Below are 25,331 nucleotides of genomic sequence, written 5' to 3'. Positions count from 1 at the left end.
ATTAGTTTAAAAATCTTGTAATTTGTTTATTATTTTCTGTAATTTAGTGGGTTTTTTGTACTTGAGCTAATTTTATTTAATTGTATTTAATTTAGGGAATTCATTTAATTATAGTGTAGTGTTAGGTGTTAGTGTAACTTAGGTTAGGTTTTATTTTACAGTTAAATTTGTCTTTATTTAAGCTAGGTAGTTATTAAGTAGTTATTTAATAACTATTCTACCTAGTTAAAATAAATACAAACTTGTCTCTAAAATAAAAATAAATCCTAAGCTAGATACAATGTAACTATTAGTTATATTGTAGCTATCTTGGGGTTTGTTTTATAGGTAAGTATTTAGTTTCAAATAGGAATAATTTAGTTAATGATAGTAATTTCTAGATTTCTTTTAATTATATTTAAGTTAGGGGGTGTTAGGGTTAGGGTTAGACTTAGATTTAGGGGTTAATAACTTTAGTATAGTGGTGGCGACATTGGGGGCGGCAGATTAGGGGTTAATAAATGTAGGTAGGTGTCGGCGATGTTAGGGACGGCAGATTAGGGGTTAATAATATTTAACTAATGTTTGAAAGGCGGGAGTGCGGCGGTTTAGGGTTCATATATTTATTATAGTGGCGTTAAAAATTTTATTTTAGCGTTTGCGATGCGGGAGGGCCTCGGTTTAGGGGTTAATAGGTAGTTTATGGGTGTTAGTGTACTTTTTAGCACTTTAGTTAAGAATTTTATGCTACGGCGGTGTAGTGTAAAACTCTTAACTACTGACTTCAAAATGCGGTACCAGTCTGGACAGGAGAGGGTTTATCGCTCACTTTTTGGCAGACTCGTAATACCGGCGCTATGCAAGTCCCATTGAAAAAAGAGGATACGCAATTTACGTACTTGGATTTGCGGTATTTCCAAGTCTGGCCAAAAAACTGAGCGGTGAGCCTGTACCTTCAAGACTCGTAATACCAGCGGGCGTTAAAAAGCAGCGTTAGGACCGGCCAACGCTGCTTTTTAAGCCTAACGCAAAACTCGTAATCTAGGTGATTTTTTTTTAGCAGCAGTGTATTTATGATTATTTGACAATGCTGTAGAAATTCTATAGTTAAAACCATGCAGAAAATGTTTCCTTCTCAATACACAAATGGTAGGTGCCCTTTTGGCAGATATGCATTTATATATATATATATATATATGTATATATATATATATAATATATATATATTACATTCCAGTTTACTGCCCGTTTATGCAAGGACTTTCCAGATGCAAGGAGGCATTTTATCTAAGATTTTTACATCTACATAAAATGTTATACTCTCAGACTAATATTGCTCAGTGTTTGAAATGAGACAGGTTAACTTAAAACTGTTCAGTTTACACTACAGCTGACTTAATTTTGAAATACATACCAACAAACCTAAATCCTGCATTTAACCAGATCTAATGGAATGAGTACCACAGCTTATGGTTCCACCAAGACCATATAGAGTACAGCATTTTCAAAATCCATAAGTACAGCTGACAGATGGGAACATTTGTACACTATATTTGAAGTGGCGCTCTTGGTTGGGGAAATGGGGAAAAAACAAACAAACATATGTCAACCTTTTAAAAGTACTTTTCTTCATCTAGCCATCTACTCAGATCATTAATGTACAATTTTGAATTCACAGAATTATTTTTGATTACACATTTACAAATATGATTCTTTAAAAAGTGATCTCTTAATTTCTGCAATTTTTTTTTTATCATGCATGTCACACACTGTTAATTTAGGGGATGCAAGGTGCATAAATGTTTCCTCCTGTGAGTGTTTCTGTGGGTGTCTGTGTTTATGTCTTTGTGCTTTTGTTTGTGTCTCTATGAGTGTGTATGTATATTTTTTCTGTGGGGTCTCTCTGTGAGGGTAGGTGTGTATGTCTTTGTGCATTTTCTGTGGATGTCTGTGAGGGTGTGTGCATATGTTTTTGAGCTTTTTCTATGGGTTTCTCTGCGAGGGTGTGTGTATGTTTACCTTTGTGTATTTTCTCTGGATGCCTCTGTGAGGGTGGGTATGTATGTCTGTGTTTTCTGTGGATGTCTCTGTGAGGGTGTGTGTATGTATGTCAGTGTTTTCTGTGGATGTCTCTGTGAGGGTGTGTGTCTTCTGTGGGTGTCTCTGTGAGGGTGTGTGTATGTTTTTGTGTGTTTTCTGTGGATGTCTCAGTGAGGGTGTGTGTATGTCTTTCTGTGTTTTATGTGGTTGTCTCTCTGTGTGTGTATGTCTTCGTGTGTTTTCTGAGGCTGTCTCTGTCAGTGTTTCCTTGGGTTTATGTGCAAGTTTGAGTTTGTGTGTGTGTGTCCATTGTCTGTTCCTTTTTAGGACATTTTGACCTTACTACTGATTATTCACATCTTTCTACAGACTTTGAGACTAATGAGACCTTTACGGAAGTCACCAATCCACCATTTAACCTTTAAATTATTGTTTAGGCAGTTCAGGACCCTTCCTTTCAGCCTCTGCATGCTGTTGTTATCATTTAGTTGGCATCTTCCTTTACAAAAAGATAATCAGAACTCCATATTTTGTTTTATAAATCTCCTTTTTTACAAAACTGTGGTCTACCTCATTACTTGTCAGGTCAATGTAATCAAGTGCTGAGTGTCTGTTTGAGTGTCTGTGTCTGAGTGTGTTTGTGTGTTTCTTTGCGTGTCTGCTAGAGTGTCTATATGTGAATCCTTATGTGTGAGTTTGTGTTTCAGTGTATGAGTGTGTATGTGTGTTTGTATGTTACTACCTTTACAACATTTCCAAGTTTAAATAGACACTTAAGAATAAAGTGCATATACGTTTTAGTCACTTGGTCAAAAATTGCACATGTCAAAGGGCGGGGCATGATCAATGGCGGTTCTGAGCGTAAGGGTCAGAAGGTCTCTTCTTCAACTTCCTTATCTTTTTGGTTGAGGAGTCTTATCCGCTTAGCTTATGAGACAGCGGGACATAAACCTCCTCAGGGAATTACGGCTCATTCTACTAGAGCAGTGGCTTCCTCTTGGGCCTTTAAGAACGAGGCCTCTATGGATCAGATTTGTAAGGCGGATACCTGGTCCTCCTTACACACTTTTTCAAAATTTTACAAGTTTGATGTTTTTGCTTCAGCTGAAGCAGCCTTCGGGAGAAAGGTTTTGCAGGCTGTGGTGCCCTCAGATTTTGGTCCGCCTCTCTTTTTGTCCCTCTCGTTATTATTCAGTGTCCTCTAGAGATTGGGTATAAGTTTTCCACAAGTAAGGAATGAAGCCGTGGACTCTCCTTATATTAAGAAGGAAAACATAAATTATGCTTACCAGATGTTTTAATTTCCTTCTGTATAAGGAGAGTCCACAGCCCCCGCCCGTGTTCTCCGATGGGCGGCCCCTAAATTTATATTCCTCTTCTGGCACCTTTTATACCCTGATATTTCTTCTACTGTTCCTTGTTCCCTCTGCAGAATGACTGGGGGATAGGGGAAGTGGGAGAGGTATTAAAGCCTTTGACTGGGGTGTCTTTGCCTCCTCCTGGTGGCCAGGTTTAGTATTTTCCAACGGTAAGGAATGAAGCCGTAGACTCTCCTTATACAGAAGGAAATTAAATTATCTGGTAAGCATAATTTATGTTTTCAACATTTGACAATCTTGACGCTTTGTTAAATACGGAGGATCAATCTCGCGTTAAATACAATGCGGGATTCCAGCATATTATCAGTTGACGCTATGATAACTATCCCCCTGTGCATGCTTTGGACATTAGCTTCTGCCATGAAAGGTCTTGTTTCTCTTAACAATTTATTCTGCCAGAAGAGTTTCTGAAATAAGCCCCCTTAAATTATTTTTCGCCAAGATAAGGCGGTTTTATGGACTATAATTAATTTTTTTACCAAAAGTGGTTCCTTTGGATAGCTTCAATTGAGAGATTATAGTTCCTTCTCTCTGTCCTAATCCACATAATTCTAAGAAAGATGTCTACATAATTTAGGTGTAGTGAAAGCATTACAATTCTGCTACAGAGGATTTTAGACAATCCTCTAATTTGTTTATTCTTTTCTTGGATCCATGCAAAGGTTGTAAGGCCACAGCCGTTCTTTAGCTTCTTGGTTAAAACACTTGTTTCATAAGACTTACTTGGAGGCAAGATAGTCTTCCCCCAAAATGCTTTACTACCCATTCTACTAGATCAATTTCCACTTTCTGGGCTTTAAAACATGAGGCTTCTATTGGTCAAATTTGCAGGGCAGCAACATGGTCATCCTTATACCTTTAATAAATTCTATCACTTTGGTGTCTTTGCTTCTTCTGAAGCGGCTTCCCGTAGAAAGGTACTCCAGGCATCAGCTTCTGGAAATTAGGTGCCTGCCTTTCAAAAAAAAAAAAATGTACTTGTGGACTCTACATCTTGGGTATTAGTTCCCAGGATTGGTGGCTCGAGGACTCTCACCACCTTTTGAATGAAAACAAATATTTATGCTTACCTGATAAATTAATTTCTTTCATGGTGGTGAGAGTTCATTAGACCTACCCATTTTAACTAGATTTACGGGGAAGTTTTCTGGTGGCAGTTCTAGTTTCTTTCATGTAATTAGCAAGAGTCCATGAGCTAGTGACGTATGGGATATACATTCCTACCAGGAGGGGCAAAGTTTCCCAAACCTCAAAATGCCTACAAATACACCCCTTACCACACCCACAATTCAGTTTTACAAACTTTGCCTCCGATGGAGGTGGTGAAGTAAGTTTGTGCTAGATTCTACGTTGATATGCGCTCCGCAGCAAGTTGGAGCCCGGTTTTCCTCTCAGCGTGCAGTGAATGTCAGAGGGATGTGAGGAGAGTATTGCCTATTTGAATGCAGTGATCTCCTTCTAAGGGGTCTATTTCATAGGTTCTCTGTTATCGGTCGTAGAGATTCATCTCTTACCTCCCTTTTCAGATCGACGATATACTCTTATATATACCATTACCTCTGCTGATTCTCGTTTCAGTACTGGTTTGGCTATCTGCTATATGTAGATGAGTGTCCTGGGGTAAGTAAGTCTTATTTTCTGTGACACTCCTAGCTATGGTTGGGCACTTTGTTTATAAAGTTCTAAATATATGTATTCAAACATTTATTTGCCTTGACTCAGAATGTTCAACTTTCCTTATTTTCAGACAGTCAGTTTCATATTTGGGATAATGCATTTTAATTTAACATTTTTCTTACCTTAAAATTTGACTTTTTCCCTGTGGGCTGTTAGGCTCGCGGGGGCTGAAAATGCTTCATTTTATTGCGTCATTCTTGGCGCGGACTTTTTTGGCGCAAAAATTCTATTTCCGTTTCCGGCGTCATACGTGTCGCCGGAAGTTGCGTCATTTTTTGACGTTATTTTGCGCCAAAAATGTCGGCGTTCCGGATGTGGCGTCATTTTTGGCGCCAAAAAGCATTTAGGCGCCAAATAATGTGGGCGTCTTATTTGGCGCGAAAAAATATGGGCGTCACTTTTGTCTCCACATTATTTAAGTCTCATTTTTTATTGCTTCTGGTTGCTAGAAGCTTGTTCTTTGGCATTTTTTCCCATTCCTGAAACTGTCATTTAAGGAATTTGATCAATTTGCTTTATATATATGTTGTTTTTTCTCTTACATATTGCAAGATGTCTCACGTTGCATCTGAGTCAGAAGATACTACAGGAAAATCGATGTCAAGTGCTGAATCTACCAAAGCTAAGTGTATCTGCTGTAAACTTTTGGTAGCTATTCCTCCAGCTGTTGTTTGTATTGATTGTCATGACAAACTTGTTAAAGCAGATAATATTTCCTTTAGTAAAGTACCATTGCCTGTTGCAGTTCCTTCAACATCTAAGGTGCAGAATGTTCCTGATAATATAAGAGATTTTGTTTCTGAATCCATAAAGAAGGCTATGTCTGTTATTTCTCCTTCTAGTAAACGTAAAAAATCTTTTAAAACTTCTCTCCCTACAGATGAATTTTTAAATGAACATCATCATTCTGATTCTGATGATTCCTCTGGTTCAGAGGATTCTGTCTCAGAGGTTGATGCTGATAAATCTTCATATTTATTTAAAATGGAATTTATTCGTTCTTTACTTAAAGAAGTACTAATTGCTTTAGAAATAGAGCATTCTGGTCCTCTTGATACTAATTCTAAACGTTTAGATAAGGTATTTAAAGCTCCTGTGGTTATTCCAGAAGTTTTTCCTGTTCCTAATGCTATTTCTGCAGTAATTTCCAAAGAATGGGATAATTTGGGTAATTCATTTACTCCTTCTAAACGTTTTAAGCAATTATATCCTGTGCCGTCTGACAGATTAGAATTTTGGGACAAGATCCCTAAAGTTGATGGGCTATTTCTACCCTTGCTAAACGTACTACTATTCCTACGTCAGATGGTACTTCGTTTAAGGATCCTCTAGATAGGAAAATTGAGTCCTTTCTAAGAAAAGCTTATCTGTGTTCAGGTAATCTTCTTAGACCTGCTATATCTTTGGCTGATGTTGCTGCAGCTTCAACTTTTTGGTTGGAAACTTTAGCGCAACAAGTAACACATCGTGATTCTCATGATATTATTATTCTTCTTCAGCATGCTAATAATTTTATCTGTGATGCCATTTTTGATATTATCAGAGTTGATGTCAGGTTTATGTCTCTAGCTATTTTAGCTAGAAGAGCTTTATGGCTTAAAACTTGGAATGCTGATATGGCTTCTAAATCAACTTTACTTTCCATTTCTTTCCAGGGTAACAAATTATTTGGTTCTCAGTTGGATTCCATTATTTCAACTGTTACTGGTGGGAAAGGAACTTTTTTACCACAGGATAAAAAATCTAAAGGTAAAAACAGGGCTAATAATCGTTTTCGTTCCTTTCGTTTCAACAAAGAACAAAAGCCTGATCCTTCATCCTCAGGAGCAGTTTCAGTTTGGAGACCATCTCCAGTCTGGAATAAATCCAAGCCAGCTAGAAAGGCAAAGTCTGCTTCTAAGTCCACATGAAGGTGCGGCCCTCATTCCAGCTCAGCTGGTAGGGGGCAGGTTACGTTTTTTCAAAGAAATTTGGATCAATTCTGTTCACAATCTTTGGATTCAGAGCATTGTTTCAGAAGGGTACAGAATTGGTTTCAAGTTGAAACCTCCTGCAAAGAGATTTTTTCTTTCCCGTGTCCCAGTAAATCCAGTAAAAGCTCAAGCATTTCTGAAATGTGTTTCAGATCTAGAGTTGACTGGAGTAATTATGCCAGTTCCAGTTCCGGAACAGGGGATGGGGTTTTATTCAAATCTCTTCATTGTACCAAAGAAGGAGAATTCTTTCAGACCAGTTCTGGATCTAAAAATATTGAATCGTTATGTAAGGATACCAACGTTCAAGATGGTAACTGTAAGGACTATCTTACCTTTTGTTCAGCAAGGGGAATTATATGTCCACAATAGATTTACAGGATGCATATCTGCATATTCCGATTCATCCAGATCATTATCAGTTCCTGAGATTCTCGTTTCTGGACAAGCATTACCAGTTTGTGGCTCTGCCGTTTGGCCTAGCTACAGCTCCAAGAATTTTTACAAAGGTTCTCGGTGCCCTGCTGTCTGTAATCAGAGAACAGGGTATTGTGGTATTTCCTTATTTGGACGATATCTTGGTACTTGCTCAGTCTTTACATTTAGCAGAATCTCATACGAATCGACTTGTGTTGTTTCTTCAAGATCATGGTTGGAGGATCAATTTACCAAAAAGTTCTTTGATTCCTCAGACAAGGGTAACCTTTCTGGGTTTCCAGATGGATTCAGTGTCCATGACTCTGTCTTTAACAGACAAGAGACGTCTAAAGTTGATTACAGCTTGTCGAAACCTTCAGTCACAATCATTCCCTTCGGTAGCCTTATGCATGGAAATTCTAGGTCTTATGACTGCTGCATCGGACGCGATCCCCTTTGCTCGTTTTCACATGCGACCTCTTCAGATCTGTATGCTGAAGCAATGGTGCAAGGATTACACAAAGATATCTCAATTAATATCTTTAAAACCGATTGTTCGACACTCTCTAACATGGTGGACAGATCACCATCGTTTAATTCAGGGGGCTTCTTTTGTGCTTCCGACCTGGACTGTAATTTCAACAGATGCAAGTCTCACAGGTTGGGGAGCTGTGTGGGGATCTCTGACGGCACAAGGAGTTTGGGAATCTCAGGAGGTGAGATTACCGATCAATATTTTGGAACTCCGTGCAATTTTCAGAGCTCTTCAGTTTTGGCCTCTTCTGAAGAGAGAATCGTTCATTTGTTTTCAGACAGACAATGTCACAACTGTGGCATACATCAATCATCAAGGAGGGACTCACAGTCCTCTGGCTATGAAAGAAGTATCTCGAATTTTGGTTTGGGCGGAATCCAGCTCCTGTCTAATCTCTGCGGTTCATATCCCAGGTGTAGACAATTGGGAAGCGGATTATCTCAGTCGCCAAACGTTGCATCCGGGCGAATGGTCCTCTTCACCCAGAGGTATTTCTTCAGATTGTTCAAATGTGGGAACTTCCAGAAATAGATCTGATGGCGTCCCATCTAAACAAGAAACTTCCCAGGTATCTGTCCAGATCCCGGGATCCTCAGGCGGAGGCAGTGGATGCATTATCACTTCCTTGGAAGTATCATCCTGCCTATATCTTTTCCGCCTCTAGTTCTTCTTCCAAGAGTAATCTCCAAGATTCTGAAGGAATGCTCGTTTGTTCTGCTGGTAGCTCCGGCATGGCCTCACAGGTTTTGGTATGCGGATCTTGTCCGGATGGCCTCTTGCCAACCGTGGACTCTTCCGTTAAGACCAGACCTTCTGTCACAAGGTCCTTTTTTCCATCAGGATCTGAAATCCTTAAATTTAAAGGTATGGAGATTGAACGCTTGATTCTTGGTCAAAGAGGTTTCTCTGACTCTGTGATTAATACTATGTTACAGGCTCGTAAATCTGTATCTCGAGAGATATATTATAGAGTCTGGAAGACTTATATTTCTTGGTGTCTTTCTCATCATTTTTCCTGGCATTCTTTTAGAATACCGAGAATTTTACAGTTCCTTCAGGATGGTTTAGATAAGGGTTTGTCCGCAAGTTCTTTGAAAGGACAAATCTCTGCTCTTTCTGTTCTTTTTCACAGAAAGATTGCTATTCTTCCTGATATTCATTGTTTTGTACAAGCTTTGGTTCGTATAAAACCTGTCATTAAGTCAATTTCTCCTCCTTGGAGTTTGAATTTGGTTCTGGGAGCTCTTCAAGCTCCTCCGTTTGAACCTATGCATTCATTGGACATTAAATTACTTTCTTGGAAAGTTTTGTTCCTTTTGGCCATCTCTTCTGCCAGAAGAGTTTCTGAATTATCTGCTCTTTCTTGTGAGTCTCCTTTTCTGATTTTTCATCAGGATAAGGCGGTGTTGCGAACTTCTTTTGAATTTTTACCTAAAGTTGTGAATTCCAACAACATTAGTAGAGAAATTGTGGTTCCTTCATTATGTCCTAATCCTAAGAATTCTAAGGAGAAATCGTTGCATTCTTTGGATGTTGTTAGAGCTTTGAAATATTATGTTGAAGCTACGAAATCTTTTCGTAAGACTTCTAGTCTATTTGTTATCTTTTCCGGTTCTAGAAAAGGCCAGAAAGCTTCTGCCATTTCTTTGGCATCTTGGTTGAAATCTTTAATTCATCTTGCCTATGTTGAGTCGGGTAAAACTCCGCCTCAGAGAATTACAGCTCATTCTACTAGGTCAGTTTCTACTTCCTGGGCGTTTAGGAATGAAGCTTCGGTTGACCAGATCTGCAAAGCAGCAACTTGGTCCTCTTTGCATACTTTTACTAAATTCTACCATTTTGATGTATTTTCTTCTTCTGAAGCAGTTTTTGGTAGAAAAGTACTTCAGGCAGCGGTTTCAGTTTGAATCTCTGCTTATGTTTTTCGTTAAACTTTATTTTGGGTGTGGATTATTTTCAGCAGGAATTGGCTGTCTTTATTTATCCCTCCCTCTCTAGTGACTCTTGTGTGGAAAGATCCACATCTTGGGTAGTCATTATCCCATACGTCACTAGCTCATGGACTCTTGCTAATTACATGAAAGAAAACATAATTTATGTAAGAACTTACCTGATAAATTCATTTCTTTCATATTAGCAAGAGTCCATGAGGCCCGCCCTTTTTTTGTGGTGGTTATGATTTTGTATAAAGCACAATTATTCCAATTCCTTATTTTATATGCTTTCGCACTTTTTTATCACCCCACTTCTTGGCTATTCGTTAAACTGAATTGTGGGTGTGGTGAGGGGTGTATTTGTAGGCATTTTGAGGTTTGGGAAACTTTGCCCCTCCTGGTAGGAATGTATATCCCATACGTCACTAGCTCATGGACTCTTGCTAATATGAAAGAAATGAATTTATCAGGTAAGTTCTTACATAAATTATGTTTTTTATACTTCTCCTTGCTTGGCTATACATCAGACTAGCATACCAGAGAGGTGGAAGGGATTAAGTTCTTTTGGCGTTTTGGGAATCTTTGCCTCCTCCTAGTGGCCAGGAGAAATGAATTTATCAGATAAATATAAATTTTGTTTTTTAATATGCGTGACAGAAAAATGTTCTTATGCATTTTATTGCATCATGTGTTGTTTTTACATTAATTTTGCTGCAGTGAAGTTAGTGAATATTAAATAAGTAGAATATATTGTTTTTATTTTTTTATTCATGCTATGTTTCCTCTCCACAGCTCAATTAGAAACATGTCTTGGAACATTCTATTCCCCAACAACACCTCTGTTGGATGCCATAGTTATGGAATATAGAGATCCAATCAGTCGATATGCAAGGAGGTTCTTCCACCATCTTCTGAGGTGACTGATTGTCTCAAAATGTGTTTTTCTTGTTATTATGAACATCTTAAAAATACACTGACTTTTTCTCTTTTAAACTTGATATCAAACTTTTTAGTAGCATACCTTTTATATCTGATGTTAATAGTATGTGTACACCTGACCATCACACCTATATAACGGCTAGATTTAGAGTTTTGTCGGTAATGACCCGCGTAGCTAACGCTGGCTTTTTTTCTGGCCGCACCTTTTAAATAACTCTGGTATTGAGAGTTCACAGAATGGCTGCGTTAGGCTCCAAAAAAGGAGCGTAGAGCATATTTAACGCAACTTCAACTCTCGATACCAGAGTTGCTTACGGAAGCGGCCAGCTTCAAAAACGTGCTCGTGCACGATTCCCCCATAGAAAACAATGGGGCTGTTTGAGCTGAAAAAAAACCTAACACCTGCAAAAAAGCCGCGTTCAGCTCCTAACGCAGCCCCATTGTTTGCTATGGGGAAACACTTCCTACGTCTGCACCTAACACTCTAACATGTACCCCGAGTCTAAACACCCCTAACCTTACACTTATTAACCCCTATTCTGCCGCCCCCGCTATCGCTGACCCCTGCATATTATTTTTAACCCCTAATCTGCCGCTCCGTAAACCGCCGCTACTTACATTATCCCTATGTACCCCTAATCTGCTGCCCCTAACACCGCCGACCCCTATATTATATTTATTAACCCCTAATCTGCCCCCCACAACGTCGCCTCCACCTGCCTACACTTATTGACCCCTTATCTGCCGAGCGGACCGCACCGCTATTATAATAAAGTTATTAACCCCTAATCCGCCTCACTAACCCTATAATAAATAGTATTAACCCCTAATCTGCCCTCCCTAACATCGCCGACACCTAACTTCAAACATTAACCCCTAATCTGCTGACTGGAGCTCACCGCTTTTCTAATAAATGTATTAACCCCTAAAGCTAAGTCTAACCCTAACACTAACACCCCCCTAAGTTAAATATAATTTAAATCTAACGAAATTAATTAACTTTTATTAAATAAATTATTCCTATTTAAAGCTAAATACTTACCTGTAAAATAAATCCTAATATAGCTACAATATAAATTATAATTATATTATAGCTATTTTAGGATTTATATTTATTTTACAGGTAACTTTGTATTTATTTTAACCAGGTACAATAGCTATTAAATAGTTAAGAACTATTTAATAGCTAAAATAGTTAAAATAATTACAAATTTACCTGTAAAATAAATCCTAACCTAAGTTACAATTAAACCTAACACTACACTATCAATAAATAAACTAAATAAAATACCTACAATTACCTACAATTAAACCTAACACTACACTATCAATAAATGAATTAAACACAATATCTACAAATAAATACAATTAAATAAACTAACTAAAGTACAAAAAATAAAAAAGAACTAAGTTACAAAAAATAAAAAAATATTTACAAACATTAGAGAAATATTACAACAATTTTAAACTAATTACACCTACTCTAAGCCCCCTAATAAAATAACAAAGCCCCCCAAAATAAAAAAATGCCCTACCCTATTCTAAATTACTAAAGTTCAAAGCTCTTTTACCTTACCAGCCCTGAACAGGGCCCTTTGCGGGGCATGCCCCAAAGAATTCAGCTCTTTTGCTTGTAAAAAAAACACATACAATACCCCCCCCAACATTACAACCCACCACCCACATACCCCTAATCTAACCCAAACCCCCCTTAAATAAACCTAACACTAAGCCCCTGAAGATGTTCCTACCTTATCTTCACCTCACCGGGTACACCGATCCGTCCTGGCTCCAAAATCTTCATCCAAGCCCAAGCAGGGGCTAGACATCCATCATCCGACGGCTGAAGAAGTCCAGAAGAGGGTCCAAAGTCTTCATCCTATCCGGGAAGAAGAGTAGATCCGGACCGGCAACCATCTTCTTCCAAGCGGCATCTTCTATCTTCATCCGATGAGGGACCGGCTCCATCGTGAAGACCTCCAGCGCTGACCCATCTTCTTCCGGCGACGTCCAACTGAAGAATGATGGTTCCTTTAAGGATTCTATCAGCCAATCGGAATTAAGGTAGGAAAATTCTGATTGGCTGATGGAATCAGCCAATCAGAATCAAGTTCAATCCGATTGGCTGATCCAATCAGCCAATCAGATTGAGCTCGCATTCTATTGGCTGATCGTAACAGCCAATAGAATGCGAGCTCAATCTGATTGGCTGATCGGTCCGCGCTGGAGGTCTTCACGATGGAGCCGGTCCTCATCGGATGAAGATAGAAGATGCCGCTTGGAAGAAGATGGTTGCCGTCCGGATCTACTCTTCTTCCCGGATAGGATGAAGACTTTGGACCCTCTTCTGAACTTCTTCAGCCGTCGGATGATGGATGTCTAGCCCCCGCTTGGGTTGGATGAAGATATCGGAGCCAGGACGGATCGGTGTGATACCCGGTGAGGTGAAGACAAGGTAGGAAGATCTTCAGGGGCTTAGTGTTAGGTTTATTTAAGGGGGGTTTGGGTTAGATTAGGGGTATGTGGGTGGTTGGTTGTAATGTTGGGGGGGGGGGTATTGTATGTGTTTTTTTACAGGCAAAAGAGCTGAATTTCTTGGGGCATGCCCCGCAAAGGGCCCTGTTCAGGGCTGGTAAGGTAAAAGAGCTTTGAACTTTAGTAATTTAGAATAGGGTAGGGCATTTTTTTATTTTGGGGGGCTTTGTTATTTTATTAGGGGGCTTAGAGTAGGTGTAATTAGTGTAAAATTGTTGTAATATTTTTCTAATGTTTGTAAATATTTTTTATTTTTTGTAACTTAGTTCTTCTTTATTTTTTGTACTTTAGTTAGTTTATTTAATTGTATTTATTTGTAGATATTGTATTTAATTCATTTATTGATAGTGTAGTGTTAGGTTTAATTGTAGGTAATTGTAGGTATTTTATTTTATTTATTTATTGATAGTGTAGTGTTAGGTTTAATTGTAACTTAGGTTAGGATTTATTTTACAGGTAAATTTGTAATTATTTTAACTATTTTAGCTATTAAATAGTTCTTAACTATTTAATAGCTATTGTACCTGGTTAAAATAAATACAAAGTTACCTGTAAAATAAATATAAATCCTAAAATGGCTATAATATAATTATAATTTATATTGTAGCTATATTAGGGTTTATTTTACAGGTAAGTATTTAGCTTTAAATAGGAATAATTTATTTAATAAGAGTTAATTTATTTCGTTAGATTTAAATTATATTTAACTTAGGGGGGGGTTAGGGTTAGACTTAGCTTTAGGGGTTAATCCATTTATTACAGTAGCGGCGAGATTAGTGGTTAATAATTGAAGTTAGGTGTCGGCGATGTTAGGGAGGGCATATTAGGGGTTAATACTATTTATTATAGGGTTATTGAGGCGGGAGTGAGTCGGATTAGGGGTTAATAACTTTATTATAGTAGCGGTGCGGTCCGCTCGGCAGATTAGGGGTTAATAAGTGTAGGCAGGTGGAGGCGACGTTGAGGGTGGCAGATTAGGGGTTAATAAATATAATATAGGGGTCGGCGGTGTTAGGGGCAGCAGATTAGGGGTACATAAGTATAATGTAGGTGGCGGTCGGCAGATTAGGGGTTAATTATTGTAGGTAGCTGGCGGCGACGTTGTGGGGGGCAGGTTAGGGGTTAATAAATATAATATAGGGGTCGGCGGTGTTAGGGGCAGCAGATTAGGGGTACATAAGTATGGTGGCGGTCGGCAGATTAGGGGTTAAAAATATTTAATCGAGTGGCGGCGATGTGGGGGGGACCTCGGTTTAGGGGTACATAGGTAGTTTATGGGTGTTAGTGTACTTTAGAGCACAGTAGTTAAGAGCTTTATGAACCGGCGTTAGCCCAGAAAGCTCTTAACTACTGACTTTTTTTCTGCGGCTGGAATTTTGTCGTTAGATTTCTAACGCTCACTTCAGACACGACTCTAAATACCGGAGTTAGAAAGATCCCATTGAAAAGATAGGATATGCAATTGACGTAAGGGGATCTGCGGTATGGAAAAGTCGCGGCTGAAAAGTGAGCGTTAGACCCTTTCCTGACTGACTCCAAATGCCGGCGGTAGCCTAAAACCAGCGTTAGGAGCCTCTAACGCTGGTTTTCACGGCTACCGCCAAACTCTAAATCTAGGCCTATGTTTGTTGGACATCCATACCAATACTAATGTAATTAGTAATTGTAATAGTAATTGCCCCCCCCCCCCAATTTTTGCTGCCATAGCAAGATATTTTTTTATAGTTCTGGTGGAGTCACTATTAAGCTCCAACAAATTTACCAGTCATTATAATTCATAATTTTAAACTTGCTATAAAATGTAAAATTAGTAATATATATCATATGTATGTCATATATATATATGTGTTTGTAAATGTATGTATGTGTATATATATATATATATATATATATATATATATATATATATATATTCCATATATGCAATGTGAGAGCTCAATCCTATTGGCTGATTGGAACAGCCAATAGGATGAGAGCTGCTCAAATCCTATTGGCTGATTGGAACAGCCAATAGGAATTTAGCAGCTCTAATCCTATTGGCTGATTGAAATATTTCAGCCAATAGGAATGCAAGGGACACCATCTTGAATGACGTCACTTGCATTGAAGTTCCAGGTTACGGCGGCGACCGTATGAAGAGGATGCTCGCGCCGGATGTCTTCCGGATGGACCCGCTCTGCGCCGGATGGCTGAAGATAGAAGGTGCCATCTGGATGAAGACTTCTTGCCGCCTGGATGAGGACTTCGCAGGATGGATGAAGATCAAAGAGGCCGTCTGGATGAAGACTTCTTGCCGGCTGGATGGATCCTTCAAGCGGGAATTCAATAACTGTAAGTGGATTGTTGGGGGTTAGTGTTAGGTTTATTTAAGGGTTTTTTGGGTGGGTTTTATTTTTAGATTAGGGCTTGGGCATGTAAAAGAGCTAAATGCCCTTTTAAGGGCAATGCCCATACAAATGCCCTTTTCAGGGCAATGTGTAGCTTAGTTTTTTTAGATAGTTATTTTATTTGGGGGGTTGATTGTGGGGGTGGTGGGTTTTACTGTTGGGGGTGGTGTTTGTATTTTTTTTACAGGTAAAAGAGCTGAATTCTTTGGGGCAATGGCCTTTTAAAAGCCATTAGTAGTTTTTTATTTTGGGGGGGGCTTTTTTTTTTGATAGGGCTATTAGATTAGGTATAATTCTTTTTATATTTGATAATTTGTTTCTTATTTTTCGTAATTTTGTGGGGGGTTTTGTAATTAGATACTTTTTTTATTTTTTAGAATAGTGTTAGGATTTTTTTAATGTGTAGTTTAGTTTAATTTAATTGGTAGTTAGTTTAATTATAGTTTAATAATTATCTTAGTTTAATTGTTAGTTTAAAATTAATTTATTTAATATGACAGGTAAATTTTAATTTAAGATAGGGAAATTGTAATTTTAATATAAAGTTAGGGGGTCATTAGGTTTAGGGGTTAATAGTTTATTTAAGTATATTTCATTGGGGGCTTTCGGTTTAGGGGTTAATAGTTTATTTAAGTATATTTCGTTGTGGGGGGCTTGCGGTTTAGGGGTTAATAGGTTTATTATAACGGCAGTGTGGGCGGACGGCAGATTAGGGGTTAATAATATTTAAATAGTGTTTGCGATGCAGGAGGGCAGCGGTTTATGGGTTAATAGGTTTATTATCGTGGCGATGATGTTGGGGAGCAGCGGAATAGGGGTTAATACATTTTAATAGTGGCGGCAATGTCAGTAGCGGCAGATTAGGGGTTAATACATTTATTATAGTGTTTGCGATGGGGGAGGGCCTCGGTTTAGGGGTTAATAGGTAGTTTATGGGCGTTTAGTGTACTTTTTAACACTTTAGTTATGAGTTTTATGCTACAGATTTGTAATGTAAAACTCATAACTACTGACTTTAGATGGCGGTACGGATCTTGTCAGTATAGGGTGTACCGCTCACTTTTTAGCCTCCCAGGCAAACTCGTAATACCGGCGCTATGGGAGTCCCATTGAAAAAGGACTTTTTTTTAAAAGTGCGGTACTGACGTTGCGCGACGGCCAAAAAGATGTGCGGTACAGCTATACTGTAATCGCAGCGTTAGTGAAAAAGCAGCGTTATGGGCCATAACGCTGCTTTTTTAATCATAACGCCAAACTTGTAATCTAGCTGTTTGTTAGGGGTTGTTAGATAGTTAATAGTGGTAGGATTAGTTGTACCTACATCTGCCCTGACTAGATTATCCCTGAGGTTCTTTACCCTACGATATGAGGGCATGGGTGGCAATTTAAAAGATTATACTTCTGGATTGTATTTTGACAGAAGGTACCAATGCTTTCTTACAACCCTAAAAATATCCTTACTCCTATCACTGTATTCTGTTGAAAACACCAATTTGTTAGCATTATCCTCACTTATATTTTTTTCTTTATTGAGGTCAATAATATTTTTTTCAATGATACTCTTAGGGTAACATCTTTTTACAAATTTATTACCCATAGATTTTAACCTGTCAGCTTCTTCTGATCTTTAACAATCCTCTTGGTGCATAACATTTGGCTTCTAGGTATCGAATGGAACACAGTATCTGGATGAAAACTCTCATACCTAAGTAATGTATTCTTATCAGTAGATTTTGTATAATGATCAGTAATGACTTTATTCCCTTGCTTATACACCATGGTATCTAGAAAGCTAATTTCATGATATAAATAGGTGAGGGTAAATTTAATGCCTGTCATTGACATATTAAGATCTTCTACAAATTGTAGTAAGGACTCCAATGGATAGGTAGGGGTTAATTTTAATTGAGAAGTGATATGTGATTTGATTGGTTCAGGTAGCTTTTTTAAATGTCTGTGTTCACCTGTTTTAACTATGCATGATTAAGGGCCATGTAGGTCCGAAACATCGCTTTTAAGGTTCTGTATCTAATTAAAGAAATTATCACCTTTAAAACGTCTGGTTGCTGTCACATTGCATATATCGACTATAATTTTTAGAGGAATGCAGATACTCCATTGTGACAGGCACACATTAAGGATATTGTACGTGGCTTTAGTGCTGGACTCGATTTGTACACTTTGCTATATATATATATATATATTTCTAATGGTTGTGAGAGTCCACGATCTTACACTTGGGAATACTTCACATGGCGACCAGGAGGAAGCAAAGACACCCTAAACCTTAGCTTTAAATATCCTTCCCTCCCAGTAGTTATTCCCTCTTCAAGGAGAGGGCAGAGATAGGTGTTATAAATATTTTTCTCCCTCAATGGATAATTCTTGGAAGAGAAGATTCGGGTGAAAATTTAAAACCCTGGTGTCGCTGGGTAGTTCCCTAGCCTCCCCCAGGTGTACGGTTCCTACATTCCAAATATGAGTCCCTATTTTCAGTGATTGGAGGGGACAGGGACAGGACATGTTTTCCCCCACCTGAAGTCCTGGCAAGCTGCAGGGTCATTCAGACTGGGAGACTGGTGGGAGATGGCTCTAGAAGGACTTTATTAGTCCAAGTAGAGGATTTTGGTATCAACCACTTTCTCCTCTGATACAGAGTTTCTTTGCTGCAGTTCAGGCTGTATTTCTATGTACTCTACTTTATTGGCAGAGGGGTCACAGGGTCATTTTGCACTAGTTGGGCATATTACTTGCTTTTCGCTACCGCCATAAAGGCGGTTGATCTCTGTAGCATATCAGTGTCAGATGACATGCTAACGCTGGGATTGTAGCCACCTTTCCATTTAGTTGTAGGCGGGAGCAGGAGCCTTTCAGGACTTTGGCACCAATGTAGTGCAGGCTCAGCATGTAGCTCTGCCCCCAGATCACGCAGTAATAGGCCGGGGAGCTGTAGTCACAGAGTCGCACATCAGATCTTCATGCGACTCAGCTGCAATTTGGATCTGACTTCCAACCTCAGGAGGAGTAAGTACCCATACCGGAGCTGGGGCATTCATTATAAGGAGGGGGACCTCTTACAGGCACCAGGACTATTTGGCCCTAGATAGTGATTAGTAATATACTTGGGGGCTATTGTCTTAATAAGACAAGCTGCAATGATTGTCTCCCTTCACAGTGTTTTACACTGTTCTATCTTGAGGAGCAGGCAGATTGCTTAAATATATAGAGTATATTTGTAAGGGGCATCATGGAGCAGATTACAACTACCACCTCTGAGGTTAACACAGGAGAGGGGGATAGCCCTGAAACTAATAGCAATAATTGTCTTGTATGCATGTCAGTGCCTGTGTTTTCACCTGCTCAATTGTGTAATATGTGTTTAATGTCTGTTCGGCGGTCTCATTCTCAGACACCCTGCACATCTCCTGCGGTAGTTCAGCCAGTTTCTGTGTCACATGGTGGGGTGACTGAGCTTTAAGAATCCATTACAGTCTGCAGTGTTGGAGGCTGTGGCAGCCTTATTACCTCCTAGCAAGCTCAAATGTAAATCTAAGCACTTAGATTCAAATTCTTCTGAAAGGCGTTCTGCTCCTCTTCCTTTGGCAATTGATTCCGAGGTAGGTTCTTCAATGTCTGAAGGCGAAGTTTCCTCAGAGACTTCAGATTCTGAAGCTGATCAGGAGATGGAGGATATTACATTCCATTTTAAGAAAGAGCACCTGCGCTTCTTGTTAAAGGAAGTCTTAAAGGGACATTAAACACTTTGAGATGGTAATATAAAATGATAAATTACATAAATAAAAAGAAATCTGCAATACACTTTCATTGTTTATTTTGTCTCTTTTTCCTGTAATTCCATTCTGAAATTGTAAGCTTTTCAGTTCCTGTTAGAAATGGAAGTGCAGGACACTGTTATATTCCACACAGCCATTGGCTGCACACTCTAGTGACCTATTTATAACTCTCTCTAATTGGCCACAGTAGAGAAGGTAACTTAAGTTGCAACATGGCAGCGTCCATTGATTTATAGACACTAAAACGTTATACTTATTTTCTTAATATTTAAACAATAATAATAATTATACTTTAAAAAATACATCCAAATGTTATTATCAGACTATTCTTTTCTTTAAATACATCATTCTATCTAGCATTTATTTAGGTTTTTTTGTCCCTTTAAAGACGTTGGGAGTTTAAGAGTCTAAACCAGCAGATGACAAACCTATTCAGAAGCTGCATATTATTTTTAGACCCAAATCTAAGATTCCTTATACTTTTCCAGTTCCTACACTGGTATCTGAGATAATTAATAATGAATGGGGCAAGGCTGGTGTTTCTTTTGCAGCTTCCCCTGCATTTAAAACACTGTTTCCTGTTTCCTCTACTAATTTGGAGTTATGGGGCACTGTTCCAAAAGTGGACAGAGCAATTTCCACATTAGATAGAAAAAAACACTATTTCCCTGGAGGATAGTACTTCATTTAAGGGTCCAATGGACAGAAAATTAGAGGGTTTTCCATGGAATGATTTCTTGCATGGTGGGTTGTTATTTAAACCAATTGGATTCCTGGCTGTGGCAGGTGTACCTGCCTTTTGGTGTTATTCTCTAAACAATCTGATCTCTGTAGAATATCCACTAAAGGACATTCAGAAGCATATTCAATGTCTGAAGAGAGCTAATGCTTTCATTTGTGATGTTGTTATTAATTTTATTTGCATCAACGCAAAGAATACAGCTTTAGCTGTTTTATGCTGTAGGGCCCTTTGGTTAAAGGCCAAGCTCTTGACTTTGGCCTTTAAGGGTAAGACCTTATTTGGTCCTGAGTTAAGCTCTATTATCTCCACAGTCACGGTAGGAAAAGGACCTTTCCTACCCCAGGATAAGAAGTCTCAGCCTAAGGTTGAGATCTATCTGCAAATTTTGTTCCTTTTTTCAGAACAAGGGTCGCCCAATACCCAAAAATCAGACGTTCCCACAACTTGGGAGCCCCACTCTGCTTGGAGCAAGTCAAAACAGTTTAAGAAATCCTCGTCGGACAACAAGTCTGCATGAAGGGGCACCTCCGATCCGGACTCTCCGGTAGAGGGCAGATTAAATCTTTTGGGATTCCTGGGCCAACACTGTAAAGGACTTGTGGGTTGTGAACATAGTGTCACAGGGCAATAGAATAAGTTTCAGATCTCATCCTTCATGGGAAAGGTTTATCCTGTCTCACGTGCCAAGTAGGCCAGAGAAAAGGTCAGCCATCCTTCAGTGTATGAAAGATCTGGAAGATCTGGGAGTGATTTTTTCCAGTCCCTGTAAGAGAACAAGGGACAGGATTTTACTCAAATCTGTTCAATGTTACAAAAAAAGAAGGAACCTTCAGATCCATAATAAATTTAAAGATCCTGAACAGGTTCTTGCAAATACCTTCCTTTAAAATGGAGACTATAAGGTCTTATTCTACCTCTGGTAGTTCTAGGTCAATTCAGGACAACAATAGATCTGAGGAGTTGCGTATCTGCACATCTCAATTCATTCAGATCATCAAAGATTTCTAAGGTCTGCCATTCTTTACAAACATTATCAATTAGTACCTTTGCCCACGTGTTTTCACCAAGGATCTTAGGAGCTCTCTTGGCTGTAGTCAGAGCTCAGGGGGTATCTGTGGCCCCATGCTTGGACAATATCTTGGTTTAAGTGCCATCTTTACATTTAGCTCAAAATCACATGGAGAAACTGCTGTGATTTCTTCGCTCGCATGGGTGGAAGGCAAACTTGCCCAAGAGCTCTTTAGTTCTCAGCAAGAGAGTTTGTTTCTTGGGACTCATCATAGATTCAGATCAGATGAGACTTTTTCTGACAGACCAATGCAAGCTCAGGTTACTTTCGGCTTGTCAGAGGCTGCAATCTTCTCAATTCCAGTCTGAGGCACAATGAATGAAAATGATAGTGTTGATGGTGGCAGCCTAAGATGCAATTCCATTTGTGAGATTCTATTTATGTCCGCTGAAGCTTTGCATGCTGAGGCAATGGAGACCATTCAGATCTGCCTCAGTCTATTTGATTACATCAAGGAGTCAGAGATTCCCTGTCTTGGTTGACTTTCCTGGTTCATCTGTCAAGAGGGTATCTTTCCTCACAACGGAGTGGCAGATTCCTACCACAGATGTGAGCCTATCCGGTTGGGGTGCAGTTTGGAAAGGACAGAGGGCTCAGGGTGTTTGGTCACCTCAGAAGGCACTCTTACCCATCAATATTATGGAACTCAGAGCAGTATTCAAGGCTCTTCTATTCTTGCCTTAGCTAAGGGTGTTTCCCTTCATTAATTTTCAGTCGGACAATGTCACAACAGTGGCTCATATAAATCATCAGGGAGGCATGAAAAGTCCTCTTGGGATGAAGGAAGTCTCCCACATTCTGAATTTAGCGGAGAGACATCAGGGCAGTCGTCAGGCTTTTTAACCCAGGGAATGGTCGCTAAATCAGGAAGTCTTCAACAAACTGGTGGATTTTTGAGGTCGTCTGGAGATAGATCTGATGGCATCCTATCTGAATCACAAGCTTCCTCTGTACGGTTTGAGGTAGAGGGATCCTAAGACGTATCTTGTGGATGCATTGACAGATCCTTGAGATTACCAGCTAGTGTATATCTTTTCTCCATTTGTTCTTCTTCCACAGGTCGTGGATCACCTGTCACAGGAAAGGACTTCAGCCATTCTTATAGCTCCTGCGTGGCCATGCAGGACTTGGTATGCAGATCTGGTACAAGATCCATTCTTTCATCAAAGTCTTTAATCTCTCAGTTTAACTGCTTGAAGGTTGAACGGTTTATTCTTTCTCAAAGTAGTTGAGACCTTAATTCAAGCATAGGAAGGTCTTGGTGTTCAGAGAGGGGCTATTCTTTGCATTCAGTTCAGATTCCTCGTATTCTGGAATTTCTACAGGAAAATTTGGATAAGGGTCTCTTTGCTAGTTCAATAAAGAGTCAGATTTCAGTACTTTCGGTGCTGTTTCATAGAAGAATAGCTTGCTCTTGTTCACATTAGGCCCATTGTTTCGTTCTCCATCTTTCCCTTGGAAACTTAATCTGGTATTGAGAATTCTTCAGTCATCTGTTTTTGAGCCAATGCATGATCTTGACATTCAAGGGACAGTATACTATAAACTAGTTTTTCCCTTAATGTGTTTCCAATTACATTTTTTTACCAGCTGCAGGGTATAAAATGTATGATATTTGCTTTTTTAAGGCTTATTTTTGTATATGAATTAGCTGTGTTTTGAAGCCACAACCTAATAAAATGGGTTGATCTTATAGGTATAATCAGATTTCCTTACTTCATCACATTGTGTAAATATACCTGCTTCTTTATCTTATATCTGTCCGTAAACCAATCACCAATACTTGGAGATAACAATTGAAAATTGACATTTTATTACCTTATCTCTTCTATAAACCACTGGGAGTGTAATTTCTTCAACTGGCTGCGTTAACACAGCTTGGCCTCAAGGCCAAAAACTTTCAGGATGGGTGGGAAATACCACAGGCTAAATAAACTAATTCAAATGCCAATATAAGGTTAATGGAAATTTTTGGAAATAATTTAATACACTCCAGCAGGTAAAGTGGATCATTGGGAACAAATTAAAGGGGAGAACATTTTTGAGTAAACTGTCCCTTCAAGGGCCTTTCTTGGAAAGTTGTTTTTGTTCTAGATATCTCATCGGCCAGGAGGGTTTCTGAATTGTCTGCGTTGTTGTGCGTATTTCCTTATTTGGTGTTTCACCAGGATAAGGCGGTGTTGCGCACAGTTGCTGTTTTTTTCACGAAGGTTATACCTCAGCCAACATTAATCAGGAAATTGTTGTTCCTTCTCTTTGTCCTAATCCCAAATCTTGCAAAAAAGAGATTACTGTTTAATCTTGATGTGGTTAGTGCTTTGAAGTTCTATCTTCTTGCAACTAAGGATTTCCGTCAATCCTCCAGTGTTTTTTTTTTCTATTCGGGTAATGGAAAAGGTCAGAAGGCTACGTCTATTTTGTTGTCATTTTGGTTACGAAGTTTCATTTGTTTGGCTTACTTGGAGGCTGGTCAACAGCTGCCAGTGAGGATTACTGCTCACTCTACCCGCTCAGTGGCTACATCATGTGCGTTTAAGAATGAAGCTTCTTTAGAACAAATTTGAAGGGCGGCAACATGTTCTTCTCTGCATACTTTTACCAAATTTTATTAGTTTGATGTTTTTGCCTAGTGGAGGCTGCTTTTGGAAGGATGGTATTGCAGGTGGTGATACCTGCGAAATAGGTGTCTGCCCTTTTCCCCCTACCCCCACCTTCTATTTTTTTGGAATTCTCAGCTTGGGTATAGGTTCCCAAGTGTAAGATCATGGACTCTCACAACCATTTGAAAGAAAACATCATTTATTTTTACCTTATAATTTTCTTTCTTTCTTGGTTATAAAAGTCCCTGAACCCAGTTCAATTGTGGCAGTTTTTGGTTGCACCTCTTTACCCCAGTTATCCATGGTCCTTATTTCTCTTCAATCTGGGCAATTCGTGCTACTGGTAGAGAGAGAGAAGTGGGAGGGATTTTTAAAACTCTGGTTTGGGGTGTTTATTGGCCAGGTGAAGTATTCCCAAGTGTAAGATTGTGGACACTCACAACCAAGAAATATATATATATATATATATATATATATATATATATATATATATATACATACACAGTAAAGGAAGGCACTCACTGGTCTTTTTCTTCAAATTAACTTTAATTAATCGTTACGTTTCGGGACACACTCCCCTTCCTCAGACAAAGACAAACTAAAAGTGACTGGACTTATAAAGCCAAACCAACCCCTCCCAGTGAAAATTGCGCCAAAACAGTTACCATGGTGATCCTCAAAAACATTATAGTCATGTGATAAGTGTTACTCCTGTGAATTATGCTGTTCAACAAACTATACAATGTTTCACACATATGTATATTGCAACATATATAAATATTAGAAAATTACATTAAGGTATTAATGAAAACAAATGTAGGAAGCATACTGTACCAATAACCACATAAAGTGAACATATATTGTGTTTAAAAGGTAACGTGGGAATAAACTATACATTCTCCTGCTTTCAAAGTGAATGAAATGGATGAATACCTAAGTGTCCCCTAAACACATATTGTGTCCCCGAATCAGTGTAACAGTGGTCTATATCAAAGTGTAATGTGAACTATATTATATACATAATACCAGGCCTTCTGGATGCTCTGAATTAAAAATTCTGATTGCAAACCCTAATCAGAAAATCTGAGTAAATATCTAAAACATAATTTAAGAAAATGTTGTAAGCAGCGTTAAAGGATCAAAAGTACTGGTCATTTCAACAGTATTAGACTAGCAAGTTACAACAGGTAATAATCCATACCGTATCACACACAAACCTGATATCGGCAATGCGGTTTAAGAATCCAACTATCGTCTCGTTTTGTTCTATGCGTTCTATCGCAAGCCCCATTCAACTTATTAGCTAGAGGGAAGCATACCTGTTCCTTCTC

General features: G+C 38.8%; 1 protein-coding gene across 1 annotated transcript in view; it reads left to right on the top strand.

Moving 5' to 3' along the window:
* WDPCP (WD repeat containing planar cell polarity effector) overlaps window positions 1-25,331 on the top strand; it is a 1,247,576-nt gene that overhangs the window by 747,255 nt on the left and 474,990 nt on the right. The window contains exon 12 of the mRNA XM_053712064.1: window positions 10,727-10,850. Within this exon, the coding sequence (XP_053568039.1) occupies window positions 10,727-10,850 (124 nt within the window). The remainder of the gene's footprint in view (window positions 1-10,726; window positions 10,851-25,331) is intronic.

This window comes from Bombina bombina, chromosome 4 (assembly GCF_027579735.1).
Source record: "Bombina bombina isolate aBomBom1 chromosome 4, aBomBom1.pri, whole genome shotgun sequence".
Taxonomy (NCBI): Eukaryota; Metazoa; Chordata; class Amphibia; order Anura; family Bombinatoridae; genus Bombina; species Bombina bombina.
The sequence above is the reverse complement of the archived record's forward strand: the minus strand, read 5'-3'. Positions and strand labels throughout refer to the sequence as shown.